This window comes from Heterodontus francisci, chromosome 34 (genome assembly GCF_036365525.1).
Source record: "Heterodontus francisci isolate sHetFra1 chromosome 34, sHetFra1.hap1, whole genome shotgun sequence".
In the NCBI taxonomy this organism is placed as follows: domain Eukaryota; kingdom Metazoa; phylum Chordata; class Chondrichthyes; order Heterodontiformes; family Heterodontidae; genus Heterodontus; species Heterodontus francisci.
This window is the reverse complement of record NC_090404.1, coordinates 36,568,404-36,590,770: the sequence shown is the minus strand read 5'-3', so window position 1 is coordinate 36,590,770 and position 22,367 is coordinate 36,568,404. Positions and strand designations below refer to the sequence as shown.

The 22,367-nt window shown below is 47.1% G+C and overlaps 1 protein-coding gene across 1 annotated transcript; it reads right to left on the bottom strand.

The window, feature by feature from the left end:
- Positions 1-9,738: 9,738 nt before the first annotated feature.
- On the bottom strand, positions 9,739-10,572 carry LOC137348824 (gastrula zinc finger protein XlCGF57.1-like; the record flags this gene model as incomplete). Its single annotated transcript, XM_068014063.1, has 1 exon — positions 9,739-10,572. A coding segment is annotated over one exon (834 nt), but the record flags the coding sequence as incomplete, so codon positions are not given.
- Between the last annotated feature and the right edge of the window lie 11,795 nt (positions 10,573-22,367).

Below are 22,367 nucleotides of genomic sequence, written 5' to 3'. Positions count from 1 at the left end.
GTACTGGAAAATGGGATTAGAATAGCTAGGTCCTTGATGACTGGCACAAACACGATGGACCAAACGGCCTGTTTCTGTGCTGTTTAACTCTGACTCGATGACTCTAAATGCTAAGAGAAATATTTTGTAGCATATTTCAATTATGATTTCATTCAGGATAGAGAGAAGGAGGCAGAGCTATGGAAAGAGAGAGAGTGATAGAGCATGAAAAGGAGAGACAGGGATGTAATCTGGATAGTAATTTAGGAGAACAGAGTTAGGGAGAGACAGGAACAGAAAAAGGTAAGAGACACAGAGATAAAGAGACAGAGAGAGAGATGGACACAAAAGGTCAGAAGGAGTGACTGTATCAAGCTTTTAAGCATCTGATTTATCATCGTGATTTGGATGTTGCTGAGAGATTGTCTGTGAAACTGAGAAAGGGAACCCTGGACTCCTGTCTAACAATGTTCTTGCCTTGTATATTAATAAACTCCTACCTAAAACAGATTTATCTGGCTATGATCGCATTGCTGTTTGTGGGATCTTGCTGTGCACAAATTTTGCAGTGTTTTCTGCATTGCACTGGTGTACAGACCTATTTCTGTCTCTCACCAGCCCACTCTCTCTATTTCTCCCCAGCCTTCTCTCCTTTTTTCTGTTTAAACTTTTGATAAATAATAAAAATGCGACAGACAGCGATGTGATTTGTTGTTATTATAAGTGGGAGAGAATGGGGAAGGAGTGGCTCCCAATTATATAACTATCATCACATTTCTGCTTGTGGCATCTTGCTGTGCACACAATGCCTTGAGCGTTTTGGACTTTTCAACAATGGCCACACTTTACACAGTAATTATTTGATTAATTTCACAGCATCAGGACTGCTTTCACAATGTTTGTTATAATTCTTGAATAATGCTTGTGTTTTAGGCAGTGAGATGCATTTTGATGTTTAAATACAATGTGCAGCAGCCATTTTAACTCATTTTAGAGTCATAGAGTCATTTACAGCATAGAAGGAGGTCATTCATTGAGTTTCTGATTGTGGATTTCTCTCTGTGTGTCTCTCTCTTTCTCCCTATCTTTCTCTCTGAATGAGAGAAGTGGGAGAGAGAGGAAGGAGAGAGCGAGGGAAACAGTGGGTTGTCATCCTTTCATCTACGAAAGATGATCGACATGAAGCAAACAAGCCATTTGAGGGGGAGAGGGGATCTTCTCTTGGTTCACCTTTGCTGATGGCTGTAAAAGCCAATCGTTGAGACGCAGGCTCTGCCACAAGTGCTGCACATGAAGCTGTCAAGTGATGCTGTGAGTTGTTGCTATTTCCCTCCTTCGTCAGCTAGTGACTCCCAAGTGCGATAGTCGACATTTCGGGCCTTCAGGTCAAGCTTGCAAGCAACCTTGAAGCGGAGCCTTGGGCGCCCACTGGTTGTCTGGCCCCGGCTACCTTGGTCCTTGGGTTTGCAACCATCCTCTATCTTGTGGACTTGTCTGGTCCACCAAAGTCACCTCTGTTTGATTAGTTCCAACACACTTGGGAGCTCTGCCTTTGAGAGGACTGCCACATTTGTGATTTTGTGCTGCCAGGATATACCCATAATGGGCCACAGACAGCAAAGATGGAAATTATTGAGCTACTTTTCCTGGTAGCTGTCAATGACACATGTTTCATAGCCATACAGCAAGGTGTTGAGATCACAGACCTTATAAACTATTAGCTTGGTCCTAATGGTCAGCATGATGTTATCCCATGCACCTTTCACAAGTTGGCCAAAAGTGGTAGCTTCTTTCCCTCTGTGTGTGTCGAGCTCTGCAATCACGAGACAATTTATTTCTCACTGTGGAACCAAGGTAGCAGAATTTGCTCATCACTTCCAGTTAGGTGTTATTTGTGTGATCAAGGCTGGGGTTTCAACAGCTTGTATCATGACCATGGTTTTCTTCATGCTTATAGTCAAGGAGAACAAATTACAGGCATGAGAAAGGCAGTCCATGCGCTTTGTAGCTCAGGTTCTGTGTGAGCGACTAGTATAGCATCATCAGCATAGAGGAGTTCTCTGAGCGGGACGTGAGGTGTTTTTGTCTTTGTTTCCAGCCTTGAAAGATGTGGAGAGGCTGAGAGCCAGGGAGGTGCAGTGATAAAGTTGCAGGAAGAGATAGAGAGGGTGAAATATACAGGTTACATCGGGTGCTCTGGAACAGCGGTTCTCAACCTTTGTGTTTCTGAGACCCCTTCCGCCTTCACCTTGTTGTAAAAATATCTCAAACCCCCTAAAAACACAAGACTTTTTTATTTAGGTAAGAATGAGTGACACAGAGAAACCTATTTATTTATTATTATTATTCCACTCTGGAGGAAGCTCTTGTCCAAGAATTCCTCGTGTCAAAACACACACACTCTCTGCATTGACATGTTACAGCTGCTAGCGTCTCCTGGAGAGAGAAATGAAATATTGTTGAGAACAAAGCAAAGACTTTTTATAATAAAAGACACATCAATAGCCTTTTCTCTGTCACTCACTAACATTGACAATCTCTGCATCATTTACACATCCCCACAATAAACCCAGAGACTGTAAAGTGGGAACAGATGTAAATTGTGAGAGGGACTATTAGGTGCTGAGATCTTGCCCATTGTCATGTTAATTTAGGTACCAGGGCTGTTTTGAACAGAAACATTCCAGGGAGCTGCTTTTTGATGATCTGTGAACTTATTCCTACAAGGTTATTGTTGAGAACATTTACTGCATCTTTCAGCTAATCAACAGAGGGACAGTGACATGACCAGGCCCCAGTCTGTCCAGAAGCTGATAAACTCTCTTTAAAACTGCCATTAAGGTGTTAATTCCTTATCATTGTCCCAGGATTTATCTTTACACATCAGGCCTTTGGGAATTGTGTGAGAAGGGGGTGGGAGGATGATTTGCTATACAGGCTGGGAGCTGGGCAGTCACTAAACACTGGAGAGCCCCAGAGCCTGTCTCTCTCCCTCTGCGTTTAACCTGTCATTTCAATCTCTTTCTCACCCTCTATTTCTCTCTCTGTCTCACCATCTGTTTATGCCTCATTGTAAAAACACAAACATTGGTGATTCCCCATCCCTCTTCTGTTCACTGTCCCCGTACCCACTCAGCCCAGGATTCGTGTTCTGTACATTCAATGTCACAGTGTGAAGAAGCTGATGATTCCTTCGGGAGACCTTTTAAACTCACTGTCCCAGGATTTACTTTTTTGCAAATCAGATCTTCTGGAAGGTGCAATAAACACAGAAAGTGCTGGAAATACACATATATAAATACATATAAATTCTGCAGCACTGTATCAAATGCCTTTTGAAAGTCCATGTACCCCACATCAACAGCATTGTCCTCATCAAAATAATAAAAGCAAAATACTGCAGATGCTGGAAATCTGAAATAAAAACAAGAAATACTCAGCAGGTCTGGCAGCATCTGTGGAAAGAGAAGCAGGGTTAACATTTCGGGTCAGTGACCCTTCTTTGAAATTATTATTATTATTGTCCTCATCAATCCTCTCTGTTATGTCTTCAAAAACTCCAGCAAGTTAGTTGAACATGATTTTCCCTTAACAAATCCGTGCTGGCTTTCCTTACTCAACCCACAGACTGAGTTAAGTGACATATTGAGTATTGTGGAAGGGAACAAAACATTACAGAGACATTGATAGATTTAGTGAGTGGAGAAAACAGTGACAGCAGGAGGTCAATGTGGGGAAGTGTGAGGTCATTAACATTAGAGTCATGTATGGAACAGAGGAGACCATTCAACCCATCAAGTCCCAGACAGTTCTCCACACAGTAATCCAGTCAGTCCTACTCCCCTGCTTGACCCCTGTAGTCCTGCAAGTTTATTTCCTTCAAGTGACCATCCAATTTCCTCTTGAAATCAGTGATTGTCTCTGCTTCCACCACCCTCATGGGCAGCGAGTTCCAGATCATTACTACCCACTGTGTAAAAAAGTGCTTCCTTATATTCCCTCTGCATCTCTGGCCCAAAACTTTCAATCTGTGTCCACTAATCCTTGTACCATTAGTTAATGGGAACAGTTTTTCTTGTCTAACTTATCCATGCCTGTCATAATCTTTTACACTTTGATTAAATCTCCCCGCAATCTCCTTTGTGCGAAAGAGAACAACCCCAGCTTTTACAACCTCACCTTGTAACTAAAATCTCCCTCCCTGGAACCATTCTGGTAACTTAGATCTAAGGAAGATGAATCAGAATATTTTCTAAATAATTAAAAGTTAGGAACTGTGAAGGGACAGAGAGATTTAGGGTTTCATGCACAGAAATCACTAAAAACTACTGGACTGAGAGAAAAGGGAATTAAAATGTCTAATGGATTGTCCGCCTTTATCTGAAGGGTGGAAGTAATGCTGCAGTTATATGCAACTCTGGTTACACATCATCTGAAGTGAGGTAAATAAAAGCAAAATACTGCAGATGCTGGAAATCTGAAATAAAAACAAGAAATGCTGGAAATACTCAGCAGGTCTGGCAGCATCTGTGGAGAGAGAAGCAGAGTTAATGTTTCAGGTCACTGACCTCTCATCAGAACTGACAAATGTTAGAAATGTAAAAGGTTTTAAGCTAGTAAAACGGGGATGGTGCAAGAGATAACAAAAGATGTGTTTTTCTGGACAAGGTCACAGAGAATAACTGACCAGAAGTTCATGGAACAAAGGCAAACGGTATGTTAATGGTGCGATGAAAGACAAAACGTGTGAGGTGTTCAGTTCTGGGCAGCACATCCCAGGAAGGATATATCAGCTGTGCAGGAGGTACACTGCACATTCACCAGAATGATATCAGGACTAAAAGGGTTAAATTGTGAGGACAGGTCATATAGACTGGGCTTGTATTTCATTGTGTATGAAGATTAAGGGGTGATGTAATTCATGTAATAAAGAAGATTATAGGTTTTAAGAGGGTCGATAAAGAAAAATGATTTCCTCTGTTGGTGGAATGCAGAATAAGATGACACAACATTAAAATTAGAGCTGGGCCATTCAGGGGTGCTGTCAGGGAGCACTTCTTCACACAAAGGATAGTGAAATCTGGAACACTGTTCCCCCAAAAAGCTGCTATGGATGGGGAGAAAAGGAAAATGTCAAAACTTGAGAGTGACATATTTTTATTGGGTAAGTTTACAGGGATATGTAATCAACACGGGTAAAGGTAGTTGTGATATGGATCAGTCATGATATAACTGAATAGAGGAACAGGCTCGAGGGGCTGAATGGCCTCCTCCCACTCATGTGTTCCTCTGTTTTACAGGATCACTGGGACTGATTCCCTGAGGCTCCTCTCATAATACCGAGACCATCTACTCCTGACCATTATGGAGCAAGGGTTTTCAGGGTGGTCTAGACAGGACAACAATCTCCCCTTCATAGACACATGATCCTGACTGTGAGGTGACGGTGCGTCTGGGAGAACGATGGGTGGACACAGTGTGTGTTGTTATTTTAATGATAATCTGAACCTCAAGAAACAAACCACCCTGAGGAGTGAAATAAGGCTCGTTGGCTCCTGTTATCTGGGCTGTTTGAGCTGGACAAGGCCTGACCCAGCACTAACAGGACAGTATAAGTCCACTGGGAGATGACATAAGGCTGAATTCAGACTCAAATACATCACTTTCATGAAATAATGAGTTGAGAAAGGGTTCATTAATAACCTTGTAGTAAAGAGGCCTCGAGGGAAGTGTAACCATTATATGGTCGAATTTTATATTGAGTTTTAAAGTAATTTAGTTTGGGACAATACTGGGGTCTTACGTCGAAACAAAGCAAACTTTGCAGGATGAGGGGCGAGTTGGCTAAAGTAGATTGGGACACTACATCAAAAGATATGATGGTAGATAAGCAATGGCTTGCATTTTAAGAATTAATACATAATTTGTAACAAATGTACAATCCGTTAAGTCACAGAAATCCCATAGAAAAAGTGGTCCAACCATGGCGAACAAGAGGTGTTAGAGGTAGTATTAGATTGAAGGAAGAGACTTATAATGATCCCCAAAAAAGTGGTATGCGTGAGGATTGGATGGATTTTAGAATTCAGCAAAGCAGGATCAAGAAATTAATAAGGAAAAAAAAATCTGAGTGCAGATTAACAAGAGACATAAAAACAGATTGTAAATGTTTCTATACCTATAGAAATAGGAAGAGATTAGAGAAAGGAAATGAGGGCCCATTGGAGAGAGACAGTTGAAATTAAAATGGGGAATAGGGAAATGGCAGAGACATTAAACAAATGATTTGTATCTGTCTTCATAGTAGAAAACACAAAAATATTCCAGAAATAGGAAACCAAGTGTCTAGTGAGAATGAGGAACTGAAAGAAATCAGTATAAGTAAAGAAATAGGAATGGAAAAATTAAAGGGACTAAGTGGCAACAAATCCCCTGGACCTGACAACTTTCATCCTCAGATTTTAAAAGAGGTAGCTGCAGAAATAGTGGATGCATTGGTTTTGCTCTTCCAGAATTCCATAGATTCAAGAGCAGTTCCCAAGGATTGAAAGGTAGCAAACATAACCTTGCTATTCAAGAAAGCAGAAAGAGAGAAAATGGGGAACTATCAACCAATTAGCCTCACATCAGTTGTAGGCAAAATGTTAGAATGTATTATTCGGGGAAATGGTAACAGGACACTCAGAAAATCATAATATGATTAAAAAGAGACAACATGGACTTGTGAAAGAGAAATCACGTTTAACAAATCTGTTGTAGTTTCTTGAGGATGTAACTAGTAAGGTGAATAAGGGGGAAGCAGTAGTTTATTTGGATTTTTAAGAAGCAAGAAGCATTTGATAAGGTGCCACACCAGAGGTTATTACGCAGTTAGGACTCATGGGATTGAGTTAATCTATTAGCATGGATTGAGATTGATTAATGGACAGAAAGCAGGCAGCAGGAATAAATGGGTCATTTTCAAGTTGGCAAGCTGTAACTAGTAGGGGAAAGTAGCTTGGGCTTCAGCTATTTACAATTGATAGAAATGACTCAGATGAAGGGATTGAGTGTAATGTATGCAGGTTTGCTGATGATACAAAGTTAGGTGGGAAAGCAAGAAATGAGGAAGACAGAAAGAGGCTTCAGAGGGATACAGACAGGTTGGGTGGGTGAGTGGGTAAAAACATGGTAAATGGATTACAATACAGTGAAATGTGAAGTTATCCACTTTGATAAGAAAATTTTTTAAAAAACAATTTTTAAAATGTATGTTGAGAAACTGAGAAATGTTTGCATTCAGAGGGACCGAGGTGTTGTTACGACCAAGGTGGGAGTAATGCACTGTTAATTCAGTCCCACTGCTTCACAGGTCACAGCGTATTAGTAAAGTTTCCCATCTACTAGAAATTAGCCAAATTAAACACTTTATTTATCCCCCAGAATAAAGCACACAAAACCAGATTTCTTCAAACAACAAAATTAACTATTTAATTAATAAACTAAATCTTAGACAATAATGGGATGAATCAATGCATATATATATTTAAAAAAACTTCTTATTCTTCCCAAGCCTCATGCACACACACATATATTCAAAAACCAGTTAACTGGGGAGAAAGAGTTTTTGGTGTTCAACTGTTTCTTCAGAATAATAAAATTGTTGGTGGTCTGGTAGGATATTTCGAAATTGGTGAGGTGGCCCAGAGTTGAAAAGTCAGAAGCCACTCAAAGTCTCTCCAGGCACGTTTGTTGAGCAGTCTGTGATGAGGAGACGGTCAAGGCAATTTGTCTCCAGCAGGCGTCACACAGATCTTTCAGCAAAAGGTCTACTTAAATTTTAAAGTTGCAGTCCAGCAATAGTAGCTTTCTTGAGATTTCAGGATCTCCCAAAAAGCACATGAGTAACAGGAATCACTCTTGAGACAGAGATTTTTCAGAAGCAATAGGAATTTGCTACCTTTAACAATGCAGGGCTTCCTCTCAGCAAAGGAGCCTTTCTCCACAGACAGCAGCAACTCCGCTTTCTCTGGGTCTTTTCCTCTCCAGGCAGAACACAGACACAACTCAAATGTGGAATTTTGTTCTCCAAGAGATGCCTTCTTTTCAGGGAGAGGTCTTTTTCGAGTCTGCCAAAAAACACAAGTCCCAGCCAGTTTGTTCTGCCTCCTGCCTGCCCAGCACTGATCTTTCACAAAGCAAAGTGAAATTGAACTCTTAACAATGTCACGTGACCTATCATTTTCCTTGCTGTTGTTGCTTGGAAACAAGTTGCCTTGGAGACTGTGCCCCACTCAGTTCAGCATTCAATTTTCTCAGTCTTGCAAAACACAGAACTCCAAGTTTTTTCCTTTGTTAAAAGCAAAGCACATGTAACAGTGTCCTTGTATATGAATCACAGGAAGCTAACATCGAGGGAAAGCGAGTAATTAGGAAAGCAAATAGTATGTTAGCTTTCGTTACAAAGGGATTGGGGTAGAAGAGTAAAGAAGTCTTACGACAATTATACAGGACATTGGTGAGGCCCCACCTGGAGCAATGTGTGCAATTTTGGTCTCCTTGCTAAGGAATGACATACCACCATTGAGGGAATGCAATGAAGGTTCACTAGTCTGGTTCCTGGGACTGTTGTATTTATTCATGGTCTGTGGGTGTTACTGAAATGGCCAGCATTTATTGCCTATCCCTAATTGCCCCTGAGAAGGTGGTGGTGAGCTACTTCCTTGAATATAACTGAGTGTCTCGCTCAGCCATTTCATCGTGTAGTTCAGAGTCAACCACATTTCTGTGGGTCTGGAGTCAGACCAGATCGGGTAAGGACAGCAGATTTCCTTCCCTGAATTTTGGATTTTTAGGTGGATTTTTAGGACAATCCGTAGTTTCATGGTCACCAATATTGATCCTCGCTTTTTAATTGCAGTGGTGGGATTTGAATTCATGTCTCAGCATCATTAGTCCAGGCCTCTGGATTACTAGTTCAGTAACAGAACCACTCTGCTCCATCTCCTCCTATGAGGAGAGATTGAGTAGATTAGACCTATATTCCCTGAGGTTTAGAAGGAGATGTGATCTGACTGAAACATCAATCCTTAAGGGACTTGGCAGGGTCGATGCTGAGAAAATATTTCCCCTGTCTGGGCAATCGAGAACACCAGGTCACTGTCTCAGGATAAGGGATAAGACATTTAGGACTGAAATGAAGAGAAATTTCTTCACTGAAAGGGTTGTGAATCTTTGGAATTCTCTTCCCCAGGGAGCAGTGGATGCTCAGTCATTGAGTATATTTAAGACAGAGATTGATAGATTTTTGGGTACAAAGGGAATTAAGGGATATGGGGATAGTGCGGGCAAGTGGAGTTGAGAAGATCAGCCATGATCTGGGTGAAGAGCAATTCCTTCACTATCTGACATGTTAACAGTTGTGAACAGCCTGTCTATCCAACAATTCCAGTCTACGAGTGCTTAGAAACACACAGAGCTTAAACAGCCTCATTCTTGAGCTAAAGAACAGACTTTCTCCTGTCAATATAGAGTTACAGGATTGGCCTGTGATCTGTTTATTGTTCATCTTTTGTTCAGTCCATTTTCTGAGTGGATTTAAATTGAAAATGAGGTTTGAAGACATGATGGTCTATTCACACATGAATGAGAGATGCTGTGGGGCAGACGCTCAGTCCAAGAGGAGCAACTGACATCAGAAATAAACCCGAACTGTCAGAATGAACATGGTTCAGTCTGGATATGATTAACAGCAGCAACAGCAGAATCCAACCCCTGTAATTATCTGTGAACTCGCTGGTGTCTCAGCAGATAGGATGGCTGAGTGAATCCCTTCCTACACACGGAGCAGATGAATGACCTCTCCCCAATGTGAATGAACTGGTGCGACACCAGGTGGGATGACTGAGTAAATCTCTTCCCACATACGGAGCAGGTGAATGGCCGCTCCCCAGTGTGAACTCGCTGGTGTATCAGCCGAGTAGTTGAATCAGCAAATCCCTTCCCACACTCAGAGCAGGTGAATGGCCTCTCACCAGTGTGAACTCGCTTGTGTTTCACCAGCTTGGATGTAGTAGTGAATCCCTTCCCACAATGAGAGCAGGTGAATGGCCTCTCCCCAGTGTGAATTCGCTGGTGTGTCAACAGGTTCCATGACTGAGAGAATCTCTTCCCACACTCAGAGCAGGTGAACGGCCTCTCCCCAGTGTGAACTCGTTGGTGTGCGTGTAGGGAGGATAACTGAGTGAATCCCTTCCCACACTCAGTGCAGGTGAATGGCCTCTCCCCAGTGTGAACTCGTTGGTGTGCGAGTAGGGCGCATAAATTAATGTATCCCTTCCCACACTCAGTGCAGGTGAATGGCCTCTCCCCAGTGTGAATTCGCTGGTGTGCAAGTAGGGAGGATGACTGAGTGAATCCCTTCCCACACTCAGTGCAGGTGAATGGCCTCTCCCCAGTGTGAACTCGTTGGTGTACGAGTAGGAAGGATGACTGAGTGAATCCCTTCCCACACTCAGTGCAGGTGAATGGCCTCTCCCCAGTGTGAACTCGTTGGTGTGCGAGTAGGGAGGATGACTGAGTAAATCCCTTCCCACACTCAGTGCAGATGAACGGCCTCTCCTCAGTTTGACTGTGTCGATGAGTTTCCAGCTCAGACGTGTAATTTAATTCTTTCTCACGGTCCCCACATTTCCACAGCTTCTCCCCAGTCTGACTACACTTGTGTACCGACAGGCCAGCTGATCGGCTGAAGCCTCGTCCACACACAGAACACGTGTACGGTTTCTCCACACTTTTTGCTTCCATGATCAAAGGCCGATGATATTCAGATCCTGATGAATCGAGTGACTGTCACATCTTGAGGTGGTTTGATTTTCCTGCCGCAAATCCTCCCTTTCTAATACCCTGTAACATGAAGTTACAACAGGAAAAAGGGAGTGAGAGAGAACCCACAAAAACACAAAGACAAGTTGTGAAATTGAGCTGAATGAATCTGGTAATTTGTGGGACCAGAACAGAGAGTGGGTCCCGGTGACCAGGAGAGAAAATCATTGACTCATTAATTTTATTCTCAATCTGCACACAGGGGCTGGAGAACTGAACCCAGCCACAGTAGAGGGAGGGAGAAAACTGGCAGAGGAGGAAAGAAATGGTGCAGATGGTGTCATGGGTTTGGATTTCAGCACAGGGAGGAGGAAGAGTGTGTGGGACTGCGATTTACAGCTTTGGGGAAACGAGAGGAATAAAATGTTCCATAGGATCTCGAATTGTCTGTTCTGAATTTCTATCCTGTACTGACAGTGATGACTTTTATTACCTCCTTTTACAGGGGATTAGGAGAGGATTTACACACATTGATTTGATGCTCACTCTGCACACAGGGGCTTTCACACCATCCCTCCTGAAGGTGCTGGGGTCACTGTTTACATCCCACTGAACTGTAAGAAAGAATATCTTATTAGATGATATTAAAGATAGTATTATATTATAATATTATAATGAGAGGCCGTTCACCTGCTCCATCTGTTGGAAGGAATTTAATCGATATCCAAAATGCTGAGACACCAGTGAGTTCACAAGTGACTGTAGCTGTTGCATTCTGTAATTATTGCTGCTGTTAATCACATCCAGGACTGAACCATATTCATTCTGACAGTGGGGTTTATATCTGCTGTGTTAATATTCTTTATAGCTGGGGTGGAGTTTAATATTCCAGCAATTGGTTTGAACAAAGAACAAAGAAAATTACAGCACAGGGACAGGCCCTTCGGCCCTCCAAGCCTACGCCGATCCAAATCCTCTATCTGAACCTGTCGCCTATTTTCTAAGGGTCTGTATCTCTTGACTTCCAGCCCATTCATGTATCTGTCTAGATACATCTTAAAAGACGCTATCGTGCCCGCATCTACCACCTCCGCTGGTAATGCGTTCCAGGCACCCACCACCCTCTGCGTAAAGAACTTTCCACGCATATCCCCCCTAAACTTTTCCCCTTTCACTTTGAACTCGTGTCCCCTTGTAATAGAATCCCCCAGTCTGGGAAAAAGCTTCTTGCTATCCACCCTGTCTATCCCTCTCATGATTTTGTCCACCTCAATCAGGTCCCCCCTCAACCTCCGTCTTTCTAATGAAAATAATCCTAATCTACTCAACCTCTCTTCATAGCTAGCACCCTCCATGCCAGGCAACATCCTGGTGAACCTCCTCTGCACCCTCTCCAAAGCATCCACATCCTTTTGGTAATGTGGCGACCAGAACTGCACGCAGTATTCCAAATGTGGCCGAACCAAAGTCCTATACAACTGGAACATGACCTGCCAACTCTTGTACCCAATACCCCGTCCGAAGAAGGAAAGCATGCTGTCTGCCTTCTTGACCACTCTATTGACCTGCGTTGCCACCTTCAGGGAACAATGGACCTGAACACCCAAATCTCTCTGTACATCAATTTTCCCCAGGACTTTTCCATTCACTGTATAGTTCACTCTTGAATTGGATCTTCCAAAATGCAACACCTCGCATTTGCCCTGATTGAACTCCATCTGCCATTTCTCTGCCCAACTCTCCAGTCTATCTATATTCTGCTGTATTCTCTGACAGTCCCCTTCAGTATCTGCTGCTCCACCAATCTTAGTGTCGTCTGCAAACTTGCTAATCAGACCACCTATACTTTCCTCCAAATCATTTATGTATATCACAAACAACAGTGGTCCCAGCACGGATCCCTGTGGAACACCACTGGTCACACGTCTCCATTTTGAGAAACTCCCTTCCACTGCTACTCTCTGTCTCCTGTTGCCCAGCCAGTTCTTTATCCATCTAGCTAGTACACCTTGGACCCCATGCGCCTTCACTTTCTCCATCAGCCGACCATGGGGAACCTTATCAAACGCCTTACTGAAGTCCATGTATATGACATCTACAGCCCTTCCCTCATCAATCAACTTTGTCACTTCCTCAAAGAATTCTATTAAGTTGGTAAGACATGACCTTCCCTGCACAAAACCACAAATCCCTCAGTATCTTCTCCAGCAGCTTCCCTACCACTGACGTCAAGCTCACCGGTCTATAATTACCTGGATTTTCCCTGCTACCCTTCTTAAACAAGGGGACAACATGAGCAATTCTCCAGTCCTCCGGGACCTCACCCGTGTTTAAGGATGTTGCAAATATATCTGTTAAGGCCCCAACTATTTCCTCTCTCGCTTCCCACAGTAACCTGGGATAGATCCCATCCGGACCTGGGGACTTGGACACCTTAATGCCTTTTAGAATACCCAACACTTCCTCCCTCCTTATGCCGACTTGACCTAGAGTAATCAAACATCTGTCCCTAACCTCAACATCCGTCATGTCCCTCTCCTCGGTGAATACCGATGCAAAGTACTCGTTTAGAATCTCACCCATTTTCTCTGACTCCACGCATAACTTTCCTCCTTTGTCCTTGAGTGGGCCAATCCTTTCTCTAGTTACCCTCTTGCTCCTTATATATGAATAAAAGGCTTTGGGATTTTCCTTTACCCTGTTTGCGAAAGATATTTCATGACCCCTTTTAGCCCTCTTAATTCCTCGTTTCAGATTGCGCCTACAATCCCGATACTCTTTCAAAGCTTCGTCTTTCTTCAGCCGCCTAGACCTTATGTGTGCTTCCTTTTTCCTCTTAGCGAGTCTCACAATTTCACCTGTCATCCATGGTTCCCTAATCTTGCCATTTCGACCCCTCATTTTCACAGGAACATGTCTCTCCTGCACGCTAATCAACCTCTCTTTAAAAGCCTCCCACATATCAAAAGTGGATTTACCTTCAAACAGCTGCTCCCAATCTACATTCCCCAGCTCCTGCCGAATTTTGGTATAGTTGGCCTTCCCCCAATTTAGCACTCTTCCTTTAGGACCACTCTCGTCTTTGTAACTTTGTAACTTTTACTCTTCAAATCCCTTTGGGCTATTCGCAGGGTTTTGTGGGATGAAACCAAACAGTGATTTACTTGTACTTTTGGCAATTTTGTATATTATATTCACTGCTCACAATGAGATCTGTTCTACATTGGGAAGAGCAAACACAGATAGGGTGATCACTTTGAGAACCATCTCCATTCAGTCTGCAAGCATGTTCCTGAGTTTCCAGTCACTTCCCATTTTAATTCTCCGTCCCACTCTGATCTCTCTGTCCTCGGCCTCCTGCCCTGTTCCAATGGGAGCTCGAGGAACAGGACTTTACAACCTTCCGGACTCAACATTGAGTTCCGCAGTTTCTGTAACAGAGAGTTGTCGGGATCTGGAACGCCCCACCTGTAAAAGGTGGTTGAACCTGATTCTATCAGTCATTTTAAAAGGGAGTTGACAGGTATTTGAGAATGAGGGACTTACAGGCTTACAAACACCAAGTGGGTGTGTGGGACTAAACACAACTGCTCTTTCAAAGGACCAGCACAAGCACAAAGGGTTAAATGGCCTCCTTCTGTGCTGTAAGTTTCTATGATTCTAGGAGTTGGCCATTTAGACCCTCGAGCCTGTTCCACCAGGCAATGAGATCATGGCTGATCTGTGATCTAACTCTATCTTCCCGACTTTGTCCCATTTCCATTAATACCTTTGGTTAACAAAGATCTATCAATGTCAGATTTAACATGAACATTGATCTCGCATCAACTGCTGTTTGTGGAAGAGAGTTTCAAATTTGTACCACCTTTTGTGTGTAGAAATGTTTCCTAACTTCACTCCTGAAAGGTCTGGCTCTAACCTTTACTCTACATCTCCGAGTTCGACACTCCAGAACATCCAGCCCATGGGCCAGAATCCAGCCTGCCAATAGTATCCATCGGACCTGCCAAAACATTCAGTGACTGACAATGATTACAGCTCCTTTACCAACATGGCGGAGACGCCTCACTGCACATGTCCTCCTTTACCAAGATGACAGACAAGCTTCAGTACCTGATATTTTGGCTCCTTTACTAAGATGGCGGTGCCCGGGCTGGGCTGCTTCTCTGCCGGCGCTTCCCGCCCAAACTCCATATCCAGTGCAGCCTTCCCGGCCGTGAGCTCAGGACCCAGGCCAAGCACTGGCTCTGCCTGCGTACAGACGCGGCCTGGGCCTCAGGCTCTTCATCACCATCTGATGAGGTGCAGGCCCAGCAGCAAGGTGCAGTGGTAACCGTGCCCCGGGAGCAGGCTGCCATGGTGACCGGGCCCCGGGAGCAGGGCGCCGGGGTGACCGGGCCCCGGGAGCAGGCTGCCGTGGTGACCGGGCCCTGGGAGCAGGCTGCCGTGGTGACCGGGCCCCGGGAGCAGGCTGCTGGGTGACCGGGCCCCGGGAGCAGGCTGCCGGGATGACCGGGCCCTGGGAGCGGAGCAGAGAGACAGAGGCCGACAGAGGCAGGCAGAGAGACAGAGAGAGCGAGAAAGCAGGGGGGAGAGTGAGAGAGCGGGGGAAAGAGCGGGGGAGAGAGCGGGGGAGAGAGCGGGGGAGAGGGCGAGAGAGCGGGGGAGAGAGCGGGGGAGAGGGCGGGGGAGAGGGCGGGGGAGAGGGCGGGGGAGAGGGCGGGGGAGAGGGCGGGGGAGAGGGCGGGGGAGAGGGCGGGGGAGAGGGCGGGGGAGAGGGCGAGAGAACGGGGGAGAGGGCGAGAGAACGGGGGAGAGGGCGAGAGAACGGGGGAGAGGGCGAGAGAACGGGGGAGAGGGCGAGAGAACGGGGGAGAGGGCGAGAGAACGGGGGAGAGGGCGAGAGAACGGGGGAGAGGGCGAGAGAACGGGGGAGAGGGCGAGAGAACGGGGGAGAGGGCGAGAGAACGGGGGAGAGGGCGAGAGAACGGGGGAGAGGGCGAGAGAACGGGGGAGAGGGCGAGAGAACGGGGGAGAGGGCGAGAGAACGGGGGAGAGGGCGAGAGAACGGGGGAGAGGGCGAGAGAACGGGGGAGAGGGCGAGAGAACGGGGGAGAGGGCGAGAGAACGGGGGAGAGGGCGGGGGAGAGGGCGAGAGAGCGGGCGAGAGAGCGGGGGAGAGAGCGGGGGAGAGAGCGGGGGAGAGAGCGGGGGAGAGAGCGGGGGAGAGAGCGGGGGAGAGAGCGGGGGAGAGAGCGGGGGAGAGAGCGGGGGAGAGAGCGGGGGAGAGAGGGAGGGAGAGAGGGAGGGAGAGAGGGAGGGAGAGAGGGAGGGAGAGAGGGAGGGAGAGAGGGAGGGAGAGAGGGAGGGAGAGAGCGGGGGAGAGAGGGAGGGAGAGAGGGAGGGAGAGAGGGAGGGAGAGAGCGGGGGAGGGAGAGAGGGAGAGAGGGAGGGAGAGAGGGAGAGAGGGGGGAGAGAGGGAGAGAGCGGGGGAGAGAGGGAGAGAGCGGGGGAGAGAGGGAGAGAGCGGGGGAGAGAGGGAGAGAGCGGGGGAGAGAGCGAGAGAGCGGGGGAGAGAGCGAGAGAGCGGGGGAGAGAGCGAGAGAGCGGGGGAGAGAGCGAGAGAGCGGGGGAGAGAGCGGGGGAGAGAGCGGGGGAGAGAGCGAGAGAGCGGGGGAGAGAGCGGGGGAGAGAGCGGGGGAGAGAGCGGGGGAGAGAGCGGGGGAGAGAGCGGGGGAGAGAGCGGGGGAGAGAGCGGGGGAGAGAGCGGGGGAGAGAGCGGGGGAGAGAGCGGGGGAGAGAGCGGGGGAGAGAGCGGGGGAGAGAGCGGGGGAGAGAGCGGGGGAGAGAGCGGGGGAGAGAGCGAGAGAGCGGGGGAGAGAGCGAGAGAGCGGGGGAGAGAGCGAGAGAGAGAGCGAGAGAAAGGGGGAGCGAGCGAGAGAAAGGGGGAGCGAGCGAGAGAAAGGGGGTGCGAGCGAGAGAAAGGGGGAGCGAGCGAGAGAAAGGGGGAGCGAGCGAGAGAAAGGGGGAGCGAGCGAGAGAAAGGGGGAGCGAGCGAGAGAAAGGGGGAGCGAGCGAGAGAAAGGGGGAGCGAGCGAGAGAAAGGGGGAGCGAGCGAGAGAAAGGGGGAGCGAGCGAGAGAAAGGGGGAGCGGGGGAGAGAGCGGGGGAGAGAGCGGGGGAGAGAGCGGGGGAGAGAGCGGGGGAGAGAGCGGGGGAGAGAGCGGGGGAGAGAGCGGGGGAGAGAGCGAGCCAGAGAGCGGGGGAGAGAGCGAGCCAGAGAGCGGGGGAGAGAGCGGGGGAGAGAGCGGGGGAGAGAGCGGGGGAGAGAGCGGGGGAGAGAGCGGGGGAGAGAGCGGGGGAGAGAGCGGGGGAGAGAGCGGGGGAGAGAGCGAGAGAGCGGAGGAGAGAGCGAGAGAGCAGGGGAGAGAGCGGGGGAGAGAGCGAGAGAGCGGGGGAGAGAGCGAGAGAGCGGGGGAGAGAGCGAGAGAGCGAGAGAGCGGGGGAGAGAGCGAGAGAGCGAGAGAGCGGGGGAGAGAGCGAGAGAGAGAGCGATTCTGGGTACTGCCTGTGCGCAGTTTGCAAGTTCTCCCTGTGACCGCGTGGCGTTTCGCTGGGTGCTCCGGTTTCCTCCCACAGCCAAAGATTTGCAGGTTGATAGGTAAGTTGGCCATTGTAAATTGCCCCTCATGTAGGTAGGTGGTAGGGAATATGGGGTTACTACAGGGTTAGTATAAATGGGTGGTTGTTGGTCGGCACAGACTCGGTGGGCCAAAGGGCCTGTTTCAGTGCTGTATCTCTAAATAAAATAAATAGAGAGAGCAGGAGACAGGGAGAGTGTGAGATCAACATCTCTCCTCACAAATGGAATCTATATGGAATTCTCTGCATCGCTACATCAAGTGTGCAGGTAGACAATGTCTACGACTGCAAGCAAAAACCATGCCAGGTAACTCACTAAATCAGTGTTCAACGTAATGTTGGGAAAGTAAGTTAATACATTAGTTTCCTCATTTAAAGCTTATTCACAAAAATGCACATTTTTGTTATTTTGATGAACAGTCAAATAAATTTCTAACACCTTTACCTTTCTGAACGTTGCTCACCTCCGGCCCCCTATGCAGGACAACATTTTGAATGTAGCCCCTCATGCAAAAAGACTGGACACTCCTGATCTATACTATCAGTTCTAACATCCTGAAAATTTCCAAGTTGTCAGAAGGGAAAGAGAGAGGCAATATATGCTTAATGGCACAGATCCAGAGTGTGCAGGGACAGAGGGACCTGGGGATTTATATGTATAGATCATTGAAGGTGGCAGGACATATTGAGAACAGTTAGCAAAGAATATGGGATCTTGGGCTTGATAAATAGAGGTATTGAGTGCAAAAGCAGGGAAGTTAAGGGAAACTTTTATAAAACTCTGGTTCAGCCACAACTAGAGTATTACATCCAGTTCTGATCACCACACTTTAGGAAGGATGGGAAGGTCCTTGAGAGGGTGTAGAGGAGATTTACCAGAATGGTTCCAGGGATGAGGGAATTTAGCTACAAGGTTAGGTTGGAGAAGCTGGGATTGTTCTCCTTGAAACGCGAGACTGGGAGCTTCTTATTGGGGGTGTTGAGGCCGACACCGGATGTTTCTGAAGCCTCCCTGCACATCCGCCAGCTTCATTCCTCCCCTGCACTGAGCGATTGCTCACCCACTGAGGATCTGACACGACTGCTTCCGTCCAGCTCGAGCACCTTCACTGCCTTTGATTTTGTGAGCAACTCGTGCAATAAAACAAAAGCAAAGTCCTGCAGATGCTGGAAATCTGAAATAAAAGGAGAAAATGCTGGAAATACTCAGCAGGTCTCTGTGAAGAGAGAAACATATTTAATGTTTCAGGCACATCAAACAGCTGGTGCCTGCAGCCTGGAACTCGGAGTGGGAGAGGGAGGAAGAATGAGGAGAAACAATATAGTCCAACATTCACAGCAACCTACAATCCACCGACATTACCGGGATAGGGAGACAGAGTTTAGAAACACTCAGCAACACGACTCCAGTAAAAGATCCCAGGAGGAAAAGGGGGAGCAGTGTGTGTACCTGCCCTGATATCCCCCTCCCCAGGCCTGTCAGTCAAACCCCCCACTCCTCCCAGTCCACAGCTCAGCCTATCAGCTTCCTGCACCTTGAGCCAGCCCTGCCCAGGTGTGGCCCAGTCCAAGGGGAGTCTTTGTGGAACCAGGGAGTGAAGGAGGGGGGACCTCCTGCCCTGTGCTGTGTCCCAAATGGTTCCTCCCTCCCTCCCCTAGGCCCCTTTATAACTGAGCTCAGTTTCCCGCAGCTGCCGCCCGCTCGGTGCAAACACAGGACCGGGAGTTTGTTATTGGGGGTGTTGAGGCCTACACCGGGTGTTTCTGAAGCCTCCCCGCCCACCAGCCGCCACTTACCGGCTGCAGAAGCGACTCACAAGCGTCTCTCCGCCGCCTTCGAACAGTGATCCGCAATGCGCCTGCGCACCCGGGACTTAACCTCTGAGCTCACAATATCCAGTTGATTGACTGCAACTCCGGACCAATAGGAAAAGGGGCGGGACAGGAGGACAGATTCTGCGCAGTTCCTCCCTCATTTGCTTCTCTTTGAAAGCCCGAGGATGAATCCATCAGCATCCGGGACCTGTCAGCCCGCAGCTCCATTAGTTCCTTTTCATAAAACTGTCTCATTCCCTTTGAAATGTTTCAATTAAACCTGCCTCCACCACACTCTCAGACAGTGCATTCCACACATTAACCACTCGCTGGCTGGAAAAGTTTTTCCTCATGTTATTTTTGTTTCTCTTCCCAATTACTTTAAATCTGTTCCCTCTCGTCCTCGATCCTTTCACCAGTGGGAACAGTTTCTCTCCATCTACTCTCTTTGACCTGATGCCATGAGACATCATGGGGTCTGGAGCTCATGCTGAGGACGTCTCGGGCAACTCCCTCCTGACTGTATACACTGTGCCGTCACCTCTGCTGGGTCTGTCCTGCTGGTGGGACACCTGGGGATGGTGATGGCAGTGTCTGGGACATTGTCTCTAAGGTATGATTCTCTGTCCAGACCTCTCGTGATTTTGAATACCTCGATCAAATCACCTCTCAGCCTTCTCTTCAAGGAAAACAGCACACTTTTTCTTTATCATAATCTCTACCTCTTTTATAATCCAGGGAGCTCTGGATTTACTTGCCCTACGTTTCCACTTCGAGGGAACATATGTTAACTGTGCCCGAACTCTCTCTTTTTTGAAGGTTACCCATTGTTCAGCTATCAGGTTTCCTGGCAACTTTTGAATCTCATTTATTCAGCCAGCTCCATTCTTACCCCATTGAAGTTGTCTTTCCCCAGTTAATTACTCTTACTCTGGATTGTTCTTTATCCTTTTCTATGGTCAGCCTAAATCTTATGATACAATGATCAATCTCCCCGACATGCTCCCCTCCTGATAATTGATCGACCTGGCCCACCTCATTCTCAAGAACCAGGTCCAGGAGTGCCTCCTTTCTCATTGGACTAGCAACATACTGTTGTGGATAATTTTCCTGAACAACTCTCGGAACACTGGCCCCTCACTGCCCTTTACACTACTACTATCCCACTATATGTTTGAATAATTAAAGTCCCCCATTGGAACTACCGATAATTTTTGCACCTCTCTGTAATTCCCTTGCATTTTTTCTCCTCCACGTTCTTCCCACTCGCTGGTGGCCTGTGGACAACACTGAGCAATGTAAATGCATCTTTTTTGTTCCTTCGTTCCAGCCAAATTGATTCTTTTATTGACACCAATGGGACATCCTTTTTCTCCAACACTGCAATGTTCTCATTTATCAATACTCCACCGCCCCTTTCCCTTTCTTTCCTGAACACCTTGTATCCAGGAATATTTAACACCCAGTCCTGCCCTTCTTTGAGCCAGGTCTCTGTTCCAGCCACAACATCATATTTCCACATGGCAATCTGCACGTGTACCTCACCAATCTTATTAACCACACTCTGTGCATTCACATACATGCACATTAACCCTGATTTAGACTTTATTACTTTATCCCTGACTCTGACCCCACCTTGTAACTTGCTATTCCCTACTCCAGTGCTAACTATCTCTCCCAGTATTCTGTGCACCTTGGTGTTCCGGTCTGATATTTTTCCCTGGTTCCCATACCCCTGACAAGTTACCAGTTTTGCTTCCCTCCAATCGGAACTCCCTCTCAGGTTTCCATCCCCTTACCAATCTAGTTTAAACCCTCCCCAACAGCACTAGTAATCTCCCTGTGAGGATATTAGTCCCAATGCTGCTTCGATGCAACCCGTCCATCTTGTATGGGTCCCACCTGTCCCAGTGCCTCAGAAATCTGATGCCCTCCCTCCCACACCAGTTCTCCAATCACCTGTTTAATCAGTCAATTCTCCTATTCCTATGCTCACTTGCACATGGGAGTGGGAGTAATCCTGAGATAACTGCTTTTGAGGCCCTGCTTTTTTAATCTCCTTCCTAGTTCCCTAAAATTTGTTGTCAGGACCTCATTTACCCTTTCCATCTATGTTAATGGTGCCAACGTGGACCACGACCTCTGGCTGTTCACCTTCACCCAGATAAATGTCCTGTAGCCGTTCCGTGACATCCTTGATCCTGGCACCAGGGAGGCAACACACCATCCTGGAGTTCGATCTACAGCTGCAGAAAGACTTCTGTGTTCCCCTGACTAATGAATGCCCCATCACGACTGCTCTTCCACTCTTCCTCCACCCCTCCTGTGCAGCTGAGCCACCTGACAAACGTGGCTCTGTCTGCACTCCTCTGAGGAACCATCACCCTCACTAGTATCGAAAATGGAAAGCCGATTAGCAAGTGAGATCATATCAGGGGACTCCTGCACTACCTGTCTGGTTCTCGTAGACTGTCTGTGGGTTACCCATTCCTTATCCTCCTGCATGCTCCTAACCTGTGGTGTGATCACCTCCCTAAACCTGCTAGCCATGTAGTTCTCTGCATTGTGGATGCACCACAGTGACTCCAGCCACTGCTCGAGATCCAAACCCTAGAGCTCAAGCTTGTGCAGCCGGTGACACTTCCTGCAGATGTGTTTGTCCAGGACACACGGTGCATCCTCGACATCCCACATGTCACAAGCTGTGCATTGCACTCAGCCAAGCTGCCGTGCCAGACCTTAACTTAACCGACTATTTAGAAGGAGAAGATCTGACCAGTTACTCAACCAACCAGCTCCTTTCACTGCACAGAAACAAGAACCAAATACTGGAGGACAGAAAAAGTAGAAAAAAGGAGCACCTCCTCTCCCCTTCACTGAACTCACCACTCAGCAAACACATACCTCCAGACTCTGTTTACAATCTGCACTCCTTATCAATCTTTTAGTCATTCTTTGCTGTTTTTCTACATTCTGTCCAACATTCATTGGTCATTGGATAGACATATGGATGAAAATGGAATAGTGTAGGTCAGATGGTCGGCGCAACATCGAGGGCCGAAGGGCCTGTACTGCGCTGTAATGTTCTAATTCAAAAAAAAAAAATTCTAATTCTGATCTGCCACCCAC